The 17,951-nt window shown below is 42.9% G+C and overlaps 1 protein-coding gene across 1 annotated transcript in view; it reads left to right on the plus strand.

The window, feature by feature from the left end:
* ADORA1 (adenosine A1 receptor) overlaps positions 1 to 16,875 on the plus strand; it is a gene marked incomplete at its 5' end in the record, with an annotated part of 52,425 nt that extends 35,550 nt beyond the window's left edge. Inside the window, one exon of the mRNA XM_081194771.1 lies at positions 15,907 to 16,875. Within this exon, the coding sequence (XP_081050897.1) occupies positions 15,907 to 16,555 (649 nt within the window). The 3' untranslated portion in view covers positions 16,556 to 16,875. The remainder of the gene's footprint in view (positions 1 to 15,906) is intronic.
* Between the last annotated feature and the right edge of the window lie 1,076 nt (positions 16,876 to 17,951).

Below are 17,951 nucleotides of genomic sequence, written 5' to 3' on the forward strand. Positions count from 1 at the left end.
AAAGCTCTCAACCCGAGGTACTATTCCGGGTTAGCGGAGTTTGTAACCCAAAGTGTTTGTAACCCGAAGCGTTTGTAACCCAAGGTACCACATAATCTGTGTTTACCTAGTATGGTTCCAGCCTCTACTTGATTATTTTCCTCATTCCCCGACCTCATCAGGGGGAGAGAGGGAGACTGGCAGAGCTGCACATTTGACAGGTGTGTGGCCAACACTCACCTGTCCAAACATGTGCCATCACAATGACGTCATGTGGTTGATGTGTCATCCCTGCCCACCTGTCAAATTTGACCCATGAGACTAATCCTGATAAGGATCTGGCTGATGGAGCCAAAGAAGTTTCCACACCCTGTTCTGTGATATAGCCTAGGAAAGAGTCTCTGTCAAGTGTGGAGAACCCCAGGCCAAATGCTTCACTCTAAGCTTCTTTACCTGAACCTCAGGAGTTTCCCTACCCTAAACCCCGTCTCCCCAGACCATGTCCCTCACTAGCCCTGCTTTTCACCCTCCTTGAGTGTTTTTGCCTGGCTGGAATGTGAAAATGTTTGCCATGATGGAGGACAGAGAGGCGTGTGTGATTGTGTACTGATCTGCACAAAGATAACATCTGCATCAGTTGTCTCACCCATGCTTGGCTCTGGTCCTGCCCCTTCTTGCCATGTGTGCCCCCCCCCACGAAAATTTCCCAGAAAGAAATGCCTCCTTCAGGCTAGAAAAAGGTTCCACACTCCTGAACTGTGCTAATCTGTTACAATAGTGAAACTCAGAAGCCTTGTTTTCATCACATTCACTTGCCAGAGCAAGGGAAATCCATCAGTTACTCTGGTGACTATTGCTCCTTTTCTAAGAAAAGTCCCAGAGCTGCCCTCTGTAGGCTTGCCATATGTCAGGAAAATTCCTGACATGTCTTGGTTTTCAGGTGAAAAAATGGCGTCAGAGGGGAATTTTGCAGAATCAGCACAATGTCAGGGAAAACCTGGATGTATGGCAACGCGATGAAAAAAGCAGCTTAAAATCACTATGTTTGGATTAGGTTTACCCAAAAAAGCTCAACAATTTGGGTTTGTTCCCAAATATTGAAATATGGCAACCCTAGCCTTCCCCTCTCCCCTAATTTGTGCTGCAGCTCCAAATACCACCTCCGACAGAATCAGGGCACTCAGAACATCACCATTGCTGTGAGAAATGCTTTTCATAGCAGCAGGCACTCTTTTTTTATTTTAATAAAATCTTTATGCAAAAAAGATACCCTGAGAAGAATATCAATACTTCTGTGGATCAGAGGAACCAGCTCTCATTAGTACTTGTTGTATTCAAGAGTGCATTAAGAAACAGCTGGAAGACAGCTAAGTTTCCAGCCTAAAGCAAATTAATGCCACCTTCTCGTCTCCATATTTTATTATGGAAGGAAAAAGTCTTCCACCAATTCCTTCAGTTAGCTGGTCCTTTGCCCATAGAGTTCCAGCTGATTCACCTCTGCTTGCCCCACGAACCTGTCTCCTTGTACTCCCTCCCTCCCTGTCTTCCAGAGCCACTGTGAGGGACTGATAAAGTATGCCTTGTGACTTCTTTCTCATTATAAGTGAGCCATAAGGTGGGGAGGCAATATTTTTTAATTGCTGGATGTCTGCTGGCTTAAACATGGAAATTTCATGTGATGTTTACAGTTTACTTCTCTCCTTACTGTTCTCATCAGGGCTTAATTTGAGTTGGGGCTTAACTTGCCAGGATTTAGCCTTCGTGCCTATAATGGATCTATACATTGTTCTGGATCTATTAATGCTACTTGTCTGATTTGTGAGATTTACCCTTCCCTCCATCTGAGCTCAGAAGAGTGCTCTTTATCCACGAAGGCCATTAATCTTTCCTTGTTGCTTGATTAATCTTAACTCTGTGGCCTTTCCCACTCTTAATGACTCACATTTTAAGGCACTACAGTAGACAATAAATAAAGTATTTTATTACATGCAATGATTTATTGAAGGCCATGGGTACAGAAAGAGATATTAAAGTGCTGTAGTGGAATGTTATCAGAGTTTGAGATACATCACAAGATTTGAATCTGCACAGGAATGAAAGTTGAAATACATCAATAATAATAATAATAATAATAATAATAATAATAATAATAATAATAATATATTATTATTTATACCCCGCCCATCTGGCTGGGCTTCCCCAGCCACTCTGGGCAGCTTCCAAAAGAATATTAAAATACTATAATACATCAAACATTAAAAGCTTCCCGAAACAGCATCTCCAGGTGCCTTAGCTACCTTCTCTTTCCGGATGCTGCATATTGGTTTGTGCAGGTATGTTCTGACAGGCTGAGTCTGGCATGTGTTGATAGGTGATGGTGAGAATGCTTTGCTCCAGTCGTCCCTTACAAAGAAAATTGTGATTAACTTGGAGAAAGCAGAACAGTAAATAGTAAAGGGTTACTAAACCAAAATGGTTACTAAACCAAAGGGTTACTTAACCAAAATGGCTGCCATGCTCTCGTGGGGGGGAAACGGGATGTCCTGTTTTTCAGGGTGCTGAAGGAGGTTGTGGGCATTATTTCAGAGCTGCTGGCTATAATTTTTTAGAGAACTGGTAAGGTCGTGGAAGCCTGGTGATAGGCAAATATTGTCCCTGTCTTCAGAAAGAGTGGGGTATGGGAGAACAGGGAAACTACAGACTGGTTAGCCTGACATTAATACTGGGCAAAATTGTAGAACAGATTATTAAGTGGCTGACCTGTGAGCATCTAAAAAACAATGCTTTGATTAATAGGAGCCAACATAGGGTTGTTGTTGTTTTTTAAGAATAAGTCATGCCAGACCAAGCTGAAATCCTTTTTTGATATAGTGACTAGTGTGGTAGATCATGGGAATGCTGTGAACATAGTATATCTTGGTTTTAGCAAACATTTGGCAGTGTCTTTCATGATATCCTAGTACATATTGACAAGATGAGAAAATGTGAACCGGACAATGTGCTATTAAGTGGATTCACAAGTGTCTGTGCAATCCAACAAGTGCTCATTAAGGCGCTGTGGGTTAAACCACAGAGCCTAGAATTTGCTGATCAGAAGGTCGGTAGTTTGAATCCCCGCAACGGGGTGAGCTCCCGTTGCTCGGTCCCTGCTCCTGCCAACCTAGCAGTTCGAAAGCATGTCAAAGTGCAAGTAGATAAATAGGTACCGCTCCGGTGGGAAGGTAAACGGCGTTTCTGTGCGCTGCTCTGGTTTGCCAGAGCTGCTGGATATAATTTTAGTCCTGCTGGCCACATGACCCGGAAGCTGTACGCTGGCTCCCTCGGCCAGTAAAGCGAGATGAGCACCGCAGCCCCAGAGTCGGCCACGACTGGACCTAATGGTCAGGGGTCCCTTTACCTTTATATCAAACTGGAGGACGGTCTTGACTGTAGTGCCACATAGCTTCATCCTACACCCTGACTAGTTCAACAATTTTATAAATGACTCAGATGAGGGCACAGAGGGGATTCTTATCAAATTTGCGCATGACACAAATCTGCCAAGGATAGTTAACACCATGTAGAAGATAGAATCAAGGGTCAAAATAATCTTGACAGGATAAAACCAGCAAGTCAAATAGGATGGGAAAGATCTGTCTAGGCGGCAGAATATATGAAATGGGTCTAGGTGCATTAGAGGCAATCCAGACTCCTAGCTGGCAGTGGCAGAGCTTAATGGATCCTGTGCCTGCTTGGGCCTTTCCCTCTCCACCCCCAAAATACCCCATTTCTGGTTTTATTGCCAGCGGGGTGCTGCCAGCAGGAGCATATGCCCATTGTCTGGGTGGGCACATTATGGCATTCCTTGTCAGTGAGGCTGTCCTGCTGGGGGTGGAGCTGTCCTACAAACAGAGGCTAACGGATCCAGGCAGGGCTGGATGGAGGGATACATCCAAACTCTCTCCAGCACAATGGATCAGTGGTTTGGATTTCTCTGCCCTTGAGCCAAAAGTATGAGCCAATTGCTTAAAAAGCTAATGCCATCCAAGACTGCATTAACAGAACCATTGTGTCCAGATCATAGGAAATAATAAGCTCTCTTCAGGCATTAAGAGCTTGTCCACATTTGAGCATTACTGAGCTGTTAATTCACATCCCCCCCCATTTGAGTTAGACCAGAATAGTCTAACCCTGTGTGTATTTGAATTTGTATCTGAGGAACAACTTCAGTCTTTTCCATTCATCCCACCAGGCATTTCCTTTTGTGTCTGTCCCTATCGTCTAATTTGTTGATCCTTTTATGCCGATTAAGTACAGATAGGGCAAATGTGCGGATAGCTTCCCTTGAACCTTGTTGGGTTGGGTTTTTTTTAAGCTACCCAATAAGTGTGCAAAAGCACGCTGTCATGCAGTTGTAAATTTGCTTGTGTTCTGATTTTGTGCAAATCTGAGGGATCAAAGTGGGGCAGGGGGAGGGAGAGGAGATATATATTCCTTCATTCAGGATCACACCAGAAATAGTTATAAGCACAGTGAGAAAAGAAAATATTGAGGAAGTAGTGGGCATGGAAAGGGGAGTAGCAGAAAGTGACAATTGATGCACCCACCCCAAAACACCAAAACAAATGGTCTGTGACACTGAGCAGTTTGGAGCCCAATTTACCAGATTACTAACTATAGGATAAACCAGAATTCACAGTGAGAAAGCATTGAGTTTGGTATTGTTTGGCAGTAATGTCATGCGCATGGGTAGGCAAACTAAGGCCCGGGGGCCGAATCCGGCTCAATCGCCTTCTCAATCTGGCCCGTGGACGGTCTGGGAATCAGCGTGTTTTTACATGAGTAGAATGTGTGCTTTTATTTAAAATGCATCTCTGGGTTATTTGTGGGGCATAGGAATTCATTCATTCCTTTTTTCCAAAGTATAGTCCGGCCCCCCACAAGGTCTGAGGGACAGTGGACTGGCCCCCTGCTGAAAAAGTTTGCTGACCCTTGGTCATGCGGATTACACAAACCAAATGGGAATGTGAACAGCTACAAACGTACAGTAAACCCTATACGTTCCAAGCCCCAGCTTCTGCAGCATAGCACAAACTATCTGTGCTAATGGTTTGCCCATACAGCTTCAACCATCTAAAGGGCTGTCATGCAGAAAATGGAGCAGACTTGCTCCAGAGGGCAGGACCAGAACCAATGGTGGAAATTGCAGCGAAGCAGATTTGGACTAAACATGAAAAGAAATTTCCTGACAGTAAAATAACCCCCGGTTGCTATTTATATAACAAGAATCAGGCATATTGCATTTACTATATAATATAGTTTGGCCCTCAACTCATGAAAGGCAGGATAACAATCCAACAGATAAATCAGGTAAATCACATTCCTGGTTGTCCCTAGTTAATAGATACTTTGTGCATATAAAATACATCTTTGATGCCTATCACAAAAATCTATCTTGTAAAACTCTGAAGACAAATAGATTTTATTATGGCATCAGCTGTTGCAGACTAGAACCACTTCTTCATATGAGCTCTAATCCATGTAATCCCCCCCCCAACTTGGCATTCCCTTCATGCGGCTAAAACAGGATCAGGGAGCCATAGTGACTGTCATAATGGGTAGTTTCAACTTTAGCAGCTATGCACGTTTCATAGTGAGCCACTGCTTATGTTCTGGAAGGATGCATTTGGATTCATTGTGGAGGAATGATGAAAGTATATCATATCCAATCAATTTGGCACCAGGAGCAACTTTGGATATGAACTTGACACACCAAAAGTGCTTAGTATATATGGGACTGCCCCAAAAATATTATGGAAATAGGGGATGAATTTATCATTAGTGTGGGAAGGATTGTATTTATATAGGTAATAGCTTGCTCATGTTAACCTAAACATGTTCTTTTACATGCCCGTGTGCATACTGGTATTATAGCCACACACACACACACACACACACACACACACACACACACACACGGTTGCAAGACTTCACAGCTAAACTGTCATTTTTGAATGATGTTAGATTCTATGGTTATCACAAAACCTCTGTGTGGATAGGAAAAAGCACCTCTGGAGCCCTGAGAGCAGGCAGGTCCTTAGTGAAGGGGCCTAAAGCAGTGGGGATGGTCCATAAGGGCAGATGATACACTGCCCCACCAACCTCAATCAAGCTTAATTAGTTTTTAACACTTGCTGGATTAGAAGCGTCTGGCACACAGTTTAGCACCCCAAGCCTTGATTAAATTCTAACACTTGCTGGATCTAGGGCTTATAGGAATCTGGCACCCACAAACTCGTAACACTATCATCAATGCAGCTAAACGTAATGTGTAAAAGGAAAATAAAGCTTTTAAATTGTCACCATTTTGCAATGTGAAACTTCTATATATATTGAGTAAGATCAGGAACAGAACATCTACATGAACTGAATCAGGGAGGGGGAGTTGTGTGTGTGAATTAACCCCAAGCCTCTTTATCTCTACATAGTCAAGGCACAGATCTGAGCTGATGTTTCCACACTGGGTCCCCTCTCTGTGAAGCCTCCAATCTCACAGGAGATTCCAAGGCAGAGCCAGGAATAGCAGCCAACAGCAGAGCAGATACTTTGCCTTGAGCTTTCACAACCAGGCTCCTTCCTCTCTTCCTGCCCCTTACACCTCTCAAAGGAATTTGCAAGCTTCTACCCAACACAGCTCCAAGGATTTCCCCATTTATTAAATGTCTCCATGCTTATGTTTATGGCTGAGCAGCTGGAGTTGCAGAGATGAGAACTCAAAGGGGCTGTGAGAGCCAGGCAGTTAGGAGAGAGACAGCGTGAGGATTACCAAATGATCCCATGGGATGAAGAGAAGCTCTTGCACAAAAGGGTATGCAGCTTCCGCAAAAGCTCTGCCCGTTTGGCTCCCTGCTTCCGCACATTGCGAGACAATGAGACATAAGAGCTCAAGGGTTGGCCTTGTGTGAGGGAGACCTGTGTTTGAAACACCGCTCAGCCATGCAGCTCACTGGACCAGACCCAGACTAAGCTACTCCACAGGGTAGCTGTGGGGTGGAGCACACACTTTGCATGGCATCTTAAGCTCCTTGGAGGAAGGGCAGGATAGAGTGAGATGAGTAAATGGATGAGATATTGCATATCAGTTATGGATTTGATAGCTTCGCCAAGGTAATATAATCCCTCAATGTGTGAAAATTTATCCTTTCAAACAATGTGGACCATGTGCCAGACATGTATTTCCAGTGTCTCCCATTGACATTGATCCTTAATTTCCAGTGCAGACATTCCAAGTTCAGATGCAAGCTGGCTCGATCGTCCATTCCCAACCCTGGGAATTGTCAGGGGCTGTTTCAAGACTGTGGGATTACAGCATCAAACAAACTCTGCATTCTAAACCATCTTTCAGTTTTATTTAGGACTCTCTCCCTCTGTGACTGCTGTCTCCTCTGGTCAGAGGAAGTCACTAGCATTCTTAAGTGATTCCTGGTTCCTCACAGGATGTGCAATGCACTCAGGCTGCATCTAGTGTCTCTTTCAAGTTGTTTCAGGGGCAGGGCATTTAACAGAATTCTCAGAACCTCACTAAAGCTCACCTGTTAAACCTTGCCTATTGAATTCAGACTCCACACAGATGTTGGCAGCTTAAACTAATTTATTTACAGGGCGATATACAGCTCTCCTTTGGCAGGGCTCTTAACATAAGCCTGCAGCAGGGTTCCTCTTTAGGCTGAGGGGAGTGGCAAGTATGGTGGCTAAAGGTAAAGGGACCCCTGACCATTAGGTCCAGTCGTGACCGACTCTGGGGTTGCGGCGCTCATCTCGCTTTATTGGCCAAGGGAGCCGGCGTACAGCTTCCGGGTCATGTGGCCAGCATGACTAAGCCGCTTCTGGTGAACCAGAGCAGCGCATGGAAACGCCATACCTATTTATCTACTTGCACTTTGACGTGCTTTCGAACTGCTAGCTTGCCAGGAGCTCACCCCGTCACGGGGATTCGAACCGCCGACCTTCTGATCGGCAAGTCCTAGGCTCTGTGGTTTACCCCACAGCGCCACCCGCATCTAGGTTATCCTTTAAAGAAACCAGGGCAGTTACGTCACTATGCCTCAATACAATTATTAAGCCATAGTTCCCACTATCTTTTTCCTTTCTTTTCTTAATGACATCACCTGTTCAGTGTTTAAACAGCATGAAACAGATACCAAGCGCTGTGCAGCTATCGTTTCAGTGAAGAGGATGGGTAAAATAAACCAGCAATTTCACTTTTATTAAACTGGGACTGGGAACAAACACCCAGGTCTAACTTAAACTGCTCGATGTTCTATACAGAGCGCCATAGTTTCAAGAACTTTGTGGATAATTGCCTGAGCTTCCGCGTCTGCTGGGCATCCAGGAGACTTTTCAGATCACAAGCAAGGACAGGAAGAGAGTAAGAAGCAGAAGCCGAAATGGAGCAAGATCAAAGAGCTTTTGTTGAGGGATTTTCAAAGTCTTCGATTCTGCCTCTGGAATAATAAATTCAAGGAGCTGCATTTTAGATTCGCCCTTAAGCTCCCACTTATTTTGCTTCATTTTGTTGATAAGCTTGGCATTTTTCACAGATGTTGGGAAGCTGCAGTATGAATTTCTATGCTGGGCCAGCATCCTGTTTGCCTCTTTTAGGCTTGCAAGTGCTTCAGGAAGATGCACACAGCAGGGCAAGAAAGTGAAAACCACCCGCTTTTGTGACAGCCAAGCAAATGGCATTCAGAAATATACTATCTTTGAACCCAGAGTCTTTATTCATTGTAGCTAGTAGCCACAATAAGTCAATCTTCCATGCAGGAGTGCCATGCTCCCCACTCCTCTCGCAATTTTGGCATACAGTACTCGGTTTACTTATCTACATCATTTCCTACAGAAACACTTGTGCTCAAAGCGGTTCAACATAAAAAAGTCTAAATACAGTAGCCACAATAACAATATGTTAGAAAAAGTATAATACCACTACAAAAAACCTACAAAATAAACCATTAACAGCTCATTTAACATATATCAAAATTTAAGTGGGCATAAAGATCACCAGTTTTCAATTACCTCACATCCAACCAAAAGTATCTCCAAAAGCTGATAACCACACACACACACACACAGACACAATCTTTTATGACAACCTCAAAAGCTGGAAAGTTCCCTAAGAATTCTTCTGCAAGCAGCTTCCTCAGGGCTGGAGGGTAAGGCACAGACAGAAACAGTCATCCCCTGATAGCAAACAGAGTCTCTCTTCTCCCACAATTTAATAAACTTCTTTATTTTAGCTCCAAGCTGTTCGAGCATTTATTTGTTTCCGCTTTTAGAAGTGGGTTTTATTTGTATCATTTTTTTAAATGAAGGGTTTTACTGCTTCTATGCTGCAAGTCACTTTGAAATTCAAAGAAAGAGGGTCATAAATATTTGAGGAAAAGAAAGAATAACATTATTCATAGCGAAGAGAAGAGGATCTGCCCCTGAGTTATTTTTGTGCTGGTCTTATCTTGAAACTCCTGACAAGCAGTTTTACTAGTTAACTCCATTGATAAATTGCAAGAGACAAGTCACTGAATGTAGCCAGGGCCCCTGCACAGTACATGAAGGATTTGTATTACTGTAAGTGCATTTACTCTTTCTGCTCATAACACTGGTAGGTGTCAAGAGAGTGACTGTAGTGCAATAAAGCTTGCTGGTTAAATTCTTCAGATCTTTGCTGGAGGCCTCCTCCTGGTGTCTCTGCTGTCTAAAGTTATGCAGATGACAACCATGGAGGGGATTTCTAATCCCCTGAGCAGGTAGATACCTGCCTTTAAATCTGCCATCTTCAAAAGATAGCTACACTACTGGGTGGGTTGTAGCTAGAAATCATGGCCTCGGATGTGGAAGCTGCTCTAGCTTTCCTATATGACAAGGATGAAGAACCTGTGGTTCCCTAGATGTTGTTGGACACCAACTTCATCAGCCCCAGTCGGCATCACCAGTGGTCAGGGATGATGGGAACTGAAGTGCAGCAACACTGGGAGGGCTACATGTTCCACCCCCACCTGCTCTATGAGTACCATGCATTGACTTGTTGTGGTGAGGGGGAAGCATTTTGCACATGCTCAGAAACACCATCTTCTTTCCTATTGCTTCACGTCTTCTGGACCAGAGTTCTTGCATAGCACTGAAGTTCTGGGTGTGATCCAACGTGGATGAAAACCCTCATGTCACTGACAGTCACCTCTCCTGGTCCTTTGTCCCACATGCAGACAAAAATAACAAGTTCTGTTTTGGAAAATTTCAAACGCATTAAAAGGATTGACAGCGGGATTGCGTTATCCCTAGCTGTGAATCTCCAAGCTTGAAGCACAATGGAATTTATGCTTACTAACAGCTTGGCTTCAGGAGGGAATAAATCTGTTGCGTGAATCAGGTGACTCGGCTTGCTGAAACTTCAAAGACACTTAGGGATGTGATTGTTGTGAAGAGGCAGGCTGCTCATTTAGCAAAAGTGCGCCTCATACGAGTGTCTGATCTTCAGAAGCTCCATGGCAACGGCTCCGCTGAGATTTGTTGAAATAAATTCTCTTTCTCGCTTCCATGGGTGAAATTACTTCTGTACGTGAGGCAGTGACAAATGTCCAACCTCAATTATTATTATTTTCCCCAAATCTTAACACAATTTTCAGGTAATCTCTTAAACTGGAAAACCAGCTCTTGTTTTGTGTGTGTGTGTTCAGGTAATTTTGTTTTGTTTTGAAGCACTTTGCTTGGCTATCCTGAGGATTCAAATAGTTATTTCCATTAGAAATATTTTGTGTTCCATTCCATTTTGTGAAGTGGGCTTTAGCTCGTGAAAGCTCAGGCCACGTTCGTCTGAATTGCCACAAGATCAGTTTTGACTGGTGACCAGTGGGACTGGTAGGACAAAAAGCAGGAAGGCCACCAGTAGGTGGAGCCACCGCTGCCTTGGCTCTTTGCCTTCCTCTTCTGAGGTTTCCGTATGGGGTTCTCCAGCTGGAGCCTCCTACCACTCCCCATTATCCAGCCAGTCTCTAACACTGAGGGCAGACTGGGATTGATGGGGCAATGCCCTGTTCTCCTTAATAGAGCAACCTCTGCTGGGGAAATTGCTCCTTACTGCATCTCCTTTCCCACCATATCGGAAATAATGTTTCTTATTACTCTTTTATGAGGCACCTACTCTGTTTCCTAATCATTTAAGAAATGGTCTTCTTCATTTATGAAGATGTTGTGATGGTACTCCTCTGCGGTGTGCCTTTGTGGTCTGGATGCATAGTGTATGAAAGGATCGATGGGTATCTAAGCTGACAGAAGCCTATGAGGCATGGAAGTTCCCTGGCCACAATCCAGCACATGAATAAGTGGTTTAAGTGCCGCTGCTTACTTTGAGCTGAACTGTAGATGTGTACGTTATCCACTCTAGAGCTGAAAAATGCACCAGCTGAAAAATGTTTCCACATAATATTTCTTCTCATTCTCTACAAGCACTGTAAAACCACTCATTGCCTTACTACCACAATTTTTGGTCATTTTATGCAGTCTCCCTTGAGTGCCCAGTATGAACCCTCCACCATCATTCTGTCCATTTGCTTGTAAACCTTTGACCCCAAACAACTACAATACAAGTGGGACACAAACTAAGCAGCAGAGAGAAGAGGTTTAGTTCCACTCCATTTAAGACAGAAAGAGACCACAAGGGCAAATATAATGTTCTGGCTTTACAGAAGCAGCTGTGGTCTAACAAGCAGAACCTACAGGCAGAATTTACTACTTTGCCATGTTATGAAAATGTGGACTCTACTTTTTTTCAGGACATGAAAGCACTGCTTGCACAAAATCAAGCTTACGCTTTTTAAACAGAGTAAATATATAGGGTTTTTCAAAGTACAGATATATTTCTGAAAATCTGTGGGGTTGTATCCAACTAAGTTGTGCTCCAAGTAGATTCACTGAAATTAAAATGCCTGTTACTCATGCTCATTCATTTCAATGGGTCTCCTCTGAGTGTCTGACCTTCTCCCCTTGCAAAAGCCTAGGTATATCCTTACTGAGAGAAAATTTTCACATGTAAGGTTCTGAGCAAGGGAGGACATGGGTCCCAAATCCTAACAGATGCCAGCCCTTGTCAGATGCAAGCAATCTTTGCGCATGAGACAAATGTTATGTCCTCTCACTGCTGTTTTCTCTAATTGGAATGGGATATTGTTTGTTACCCTGTGTGCTGGGCTGACACTCCATGTTGCAGATTTATTTTCTGTGGCCTCATGATCAAAGGTTAAACATCTCAATTCCTGGGGATTTTGGCACTGCCTGCATCTCTCCTCATTAGCCCTGATGCGTTCCTACTGGAGCATTGCCACTCGCTTCTCCTGCCTCTCAAATGATGCTTGCAAAGGATGTTAATAACCTTCCTTGGGCACAGTGTGTTTAGAGTACTGGTCACTCATCATCTCAACGTTCCAGCCATTAAATGTAGGAGTGTAGTGCATCTATGGTAGACCTCTAGTTCAGGGTTTTATGGGTTTGGGATGGACAAAAGTCATTTCAGAGTCCAGTTCAAACGGCTGGTATTAACCTATAAAGACACATAGAGCTTTACATTCTTTCCTCTTCTGACATGAGCCTACCTGGACCCTGAGGTCATCACTGGCAGCTTTGAGAATTATTCAGTGGGTGTGGGGGGGTGATAAAAGATCATTTTCAGCTGTTGCCCTCTGTTTGTGGAATTCTCCCACAAGTGAGGCTCATCTGGTACCAACACTAACAAATTTTCTGTGTCAGGTAAAGATGTCTTTATTCTTCCAGATATTTGTTGCTTGATATTATTTGGTTTTGCTGAGCTGGAACAATAGTTCCAGTAATGATTATCCGAACCTTCGGAAGGAGTCATTATCATCACCCATAATGTGGTCTCACTGTCACCTCCAGACATTGCAGATTAAGCTGGTATCCTTTGCTTTCATACTCTTGTTAATCATGCAAATTAAAATACCCACTCTGCAGATAATCAAGCATTGGAAGAAAAGAGGGGAATGTAAAAATTACACTACCCTTTTGTTAATGGAATTGTTGCGATTAAAGTATTGTGTAGCAGAAACAAGCTGCACTTACTATCTTGAATGTGAACCTCCCAGGTTGCATCTAATTTGTGTTCCATTTTTGAGTCACTTAAGGTGATTAGAGTCCTCTGGATAGTGGCTGTCAAAGCAGAACAGATCTCTGGCTTTCTGTACACTTGGACATTCTCACTGCTTTGAGCCTGACACTTTTACAAAATGAGGGTTCCTTTGGTCTACCCTTCACTTGCCAGCACATTAGAGATGATTAGTCTTCCATGAAGCACTGGCCTTGGGCTGAACGAAGGTTGTTGTTGTTGCTGTTGTTGCTTTACTCTGCCCCCTGAGCACCCCCTGGCTGTTTCCCCTATGAGATCATCCTCCGACTCAGCAGGATAAACTAGCACTCCCTTTATATAAGCAACGTCAATGAAAACGACAAAGTAATTGCTCTGTGTCACCCTATTATTGCTGCATTAGATTTGCCAGCACATTGCATTGTGGGAATTTAATTTTCTCAGAAAATGATATGGCATCATCACACAAACTTAATTGTCAGCCTATCTCTAAACAGGAATGGGCAAATGGAAGGATGATATTCTTTGGTTGACCTTTGGTGGCACTCTGAAGTGGTTGAGTGAGGCAGCCGCCTCATGCTATCTAGTGGTAGAGCCATTCCTGTTACGGGTAGTATTTTTTTTTAGTGCACACAATTCAAGCAGTGCTCTGGCAATGCACAAAATTTGAAGTATTCTAATTATCATGTATAAGTGCAGAGAATATTCTCTCTGTGTGCTTTCTTCTCTTGTATAGGTATGAATGATGCTTGTTTATAATAAATTACTTTTTAAAAAGAACAACTGTTTAGCCACTTCTTTACTATCTGCTTGCTTTAGGGAAAACCCAGATTTATTGCATTTTGACTGCAAATTGATTTTTAATACAAGGATTCCATTTGTTCTGAATTTCTTCAGGACTTCTGTAGGCCACTCATATTATTCCCATGATACAGATTGCAACTGGCCTTACGCCACTCACTTCATGGCTCAGATGAAATTCAAAGTGGGGGCCTCCAATTCAAAACCTGTGCTGTTTTCACTCCTTGGCTCACTACAAAACCAATTCACCTATGGACTTTAGGTTCAAATACAGGGAAACACATATAGTAAAACATGGTTTTGATGCTAGGACACTCTTTGTACAATTTATGATGGATGCAGTTTGGGAGCCAATGTGGTGTAGTGGTTACAGTGGTGGACTAGGACCAGGGAGACACAGGTTCAACTCCCCCCACCCCTTAGCCATGAAGTTCACTGGGTAACCTTGGGCCAGTCACTGTCTATCAGACTAACCTACTTGTGAGGATAAAATCAGGAAAGGGGAGAACTGTATGCTACCTTGAGTTCCTTGAACGAAAGGCGAGGTATAATTCATCTCACTAAGGAAAAGTCAGCCTGTTTGTGACAACAGATTCTTTTTGCTCTGAAAGGAGAGCTGAATTATTCCCTGGATCCTTTTCCTATTGCTGCTTGTCTTGTAAGAACACAGGCAGCTGCTGGTGTTGACCTATAAAGCCTTACATGGCTCAGGACCTCAATACCTTAAGGACCACCTCTCCCTATACAAAGCAACACGGACCCTGCTCTTGTCATCCGAGGCTCTTCTCTACATCTCCCTCTCCCTGAAAAGTTTGGACAGTGACAAAAAAAGAACAGGACTTTTCTCAGTTTTAGGTGGCAGTCACAAACTATACCTACAAAAGAGGAATGGATTTGTAAACTAAATGAATATTTAATTTTGGCAAAATTAACTGCTATAATAAGAAATCAGTCAAATCAAAAATTAAAAAAGGAGTGGAAATGCTTTGATGAATATATGTCAAAATATTGCTCAAAAAAAGATACACTAATATGCCTAGATTAAAATTTGAAGTACTGGAGGGAAGAAAAATTAGTAAGGAAAGATAATAAGAATATATAGATGATTTGAGAAGATTGTAGAATGCAAAGATTATTGTAAATTGTATAATGTGGAGGAAATTGAGGGGGGGCGGAGGGAAGTAGGAGGAAGGAGAAAAGAATAATATAATGGATTAAGGAAATATAAATGTAAATGTATGGCGGGATGGGGAGGAAATGGTGTTGGCTTTGGTACATCTGTATATGTGAAAACCAATAAATAAATAAATAATTTTTTTAAAAAAAGAAAACAGGACTTTTCTGTGGTGGCCTGTGGAACGCTCTCCCCATAGTGGCTCGCCTGGCACCATCAAAACATGTCTTTAGATGCCAAAAATTTTATCCAGGCCTATCGTTATTAAATAACATACAGCCTGTAAAAGTGTTGGGGAGAGAACTGTTAGCAAGAGGAATGTCAGTATGCATTATACCATGTTTTTATGATGTTCTTATAATTGCTGTTTTGCAATGTGTTTCTAATGTTGTACACCGCCTTGAGATCTTTTGATAAATACAAATTGGTATACAAAATGGTATATAAATTGAATAAATAATAGTAATAAATAATAATAATAAATGCCAGGTAAGACTAAATTGTCCATCTTATTACCCCAGTATTGTCTGCTCAGAGTGGCAGTGACTCTCCAGGGTCTCAAGCAGACTAAGGTCTTTGCATTTGTTTGCAGCTTATGTTTACTTCTGCATGCAAACCATCTACACACCAACACTTAATTATGTCCCCTGTCCAAACGCTGTGAGAGCTGAACTGCGTTGCCACTTGACTGTCTGAAGAAGTGTTCATGCACACGAAAACTCATACTAATAACAAACTTAGTTGGTCTTTAAGGTGTTACTGAAAGGATTTTTTTTATTTTGCCTGTTAAAGACCTTAATACATATTTTGTTTGTTATTTCTGCAGCTACAAGAGTGTGGTGACTCCTAAGCGTGCTGGAATTGCTATTGCTTGCTGCTGGCTGGTTTCCCTGCTCGTCGGGCTGACCCCTATGTTTGGCTGGAACAACTTGAACGAAATGCAGAAGAGGGCGAACGCCAGTCAGCTGACGAACACCAGTCAGTCAGAGTTCACTGTCAGTTGCCAGTTTGAGAACGTTATCAGCATGGAGTACATGGTCTACTTCAACTTCTTCGTGTGGGTATTGCCTCCGTTGCTCATCATGCTCATCATCTACCTGGAAGTGTTCAAGATCATCCGCAAGCAGCTTAATAAAAAGGTCGCCTCCTGCTCGACAGATCCAGAGAAGTATTATGGGAAGGAGCTGCAAATCGCCAAATCTCTTGCCCTCGTCCTCTTCCTGTTTGCTGTGAGCTGGCTGCCTCTGCACACTCTTAACTGTATCAGCTTTTTCTACCCATCGTGCAAGACCCACAGCAGCCTCACCTACATTGCAATATTTCTTACGCATGGGAACTCTGCCATGAACCCCATCGTCTATGCCTTCAGGATTAGAAAATTCAGGACCACGTTCCTGCAGATCTGGAACCATTATTTTTACTGCAAAGGGGACAAACACATGAACAATATTGATAACACTGACATTGCCATCTAGGAGTCGTCTGGTGCCAGGCTGGCCTGCAGCCTTCAAGCCACATGGGGTGCTCTATAAACATCCCTTTCATTGTCCAAATGGCCAAGTTGGCTTCATCTCCATTATACGCAAGGCCTGCTCCTGGGCAGAGCAGACAAAGCCCAGAGCCAATCAAGGGCGTTATTTATTACTACTAGTAATATTCATTTTACCATCTGGTATTCTAGGAGCTGTTCTTTCCCCTCCCTTTTTTTGGAAGAAAGGTGACACTTATAATTATGCATTTAAAGGGGGACTATGCCAACAGAATGTATATTTCATTCCAATAAAGAGGAAACGAATCTCTGTGGTTTAATTAATGGGGAGTTGTACTCACTCTGGAATTTAATATTATCATTGGTAGCAGTAATCTTAATTGCATTTATGAGTTGCCTCTGCAAAAAAACAAAAAGCAGCTCTGGACAACTTACAGGTTTAAAACAAATACACAACATACAATTTAACATATACAGGGTTGTATCTAACGGTATCACACAGCTCAGCCAATGATAAAGTGAAAAGGGACAGAAGCAATTTTCGGTGATTCTACCTCCTTGCTGCAGCCCCCATATCCTTAAATCTGGGGACTGACATAAATAGTTCTCTAACCAAGCACAGCCGGGACTTAACAGGAAAAAGCAGCCGCTGCCATGATCATAATGCCAAATCTGGGTTCAAACCCTACTGCAATTAATGAACATTTTTTAGAATTATGGTGAGGCAGCAGGTTAACTTCTACATTTGTCACAGGGGATTGTTTTGTATGTCCTGACAACAATTTCATTTAACGGTTTCAGCAGTACGGCTGCCTCATGTGGTCTTGTTCTGCTGACCCATAGGCCAATGTAGCTTATTTCTACAAAATGAAAGAACAACACCTCACAGAGCGTGATATCAGTGCAAGCTGGCTTGTGTGTATTGAATTGCTTCTTGCTGGAAATAAATGTTCCTGGCTTCAGAGTGCAGATTCAGTCTTGCTGTTTGAGGTACAGCCTGAGTTCAGATGCAAGTTGGAAGGGCCTCCTTTCCCTCTCTCTGCAAGTACATGCCCTGCTGTGCCCCAGAGGCACGAAATGAATGCAAGAAAGAAATCAAATAAATAGGTTACTTGGTAAATAAACACACATACGTGACCAGTCCCCTGAACCTGCTATGTAAGTTGGTGATTTGGAGAGGCCTCAGGGACACCAGCACACTTTGCAGGTATGGGGGTACCCTGAAAAACAAGCAAGGGCTCCAAAGCTGAAATTAACCAGGTACCACAGGTACCTTAATGAGCTTGCATACATTGTGGACCCAATTAGCTCAAGTTTCTGTGTTGGTCAAAAGTAAACTAACACTTGCAAGTGTTATAGCACTACATTCCCAAACATCCCTT

Source organism: Podarcis bocagei (genome assembly GCF_964188305.1).
Source record: "Podarcis bocagei genome assembly, chromosome: 5".
NCBI lineage: Eukaryota > Metazoa > Chordata > Lepidosauria > Squamata > Lacertidae > Podarcis > Podarcis bocagei.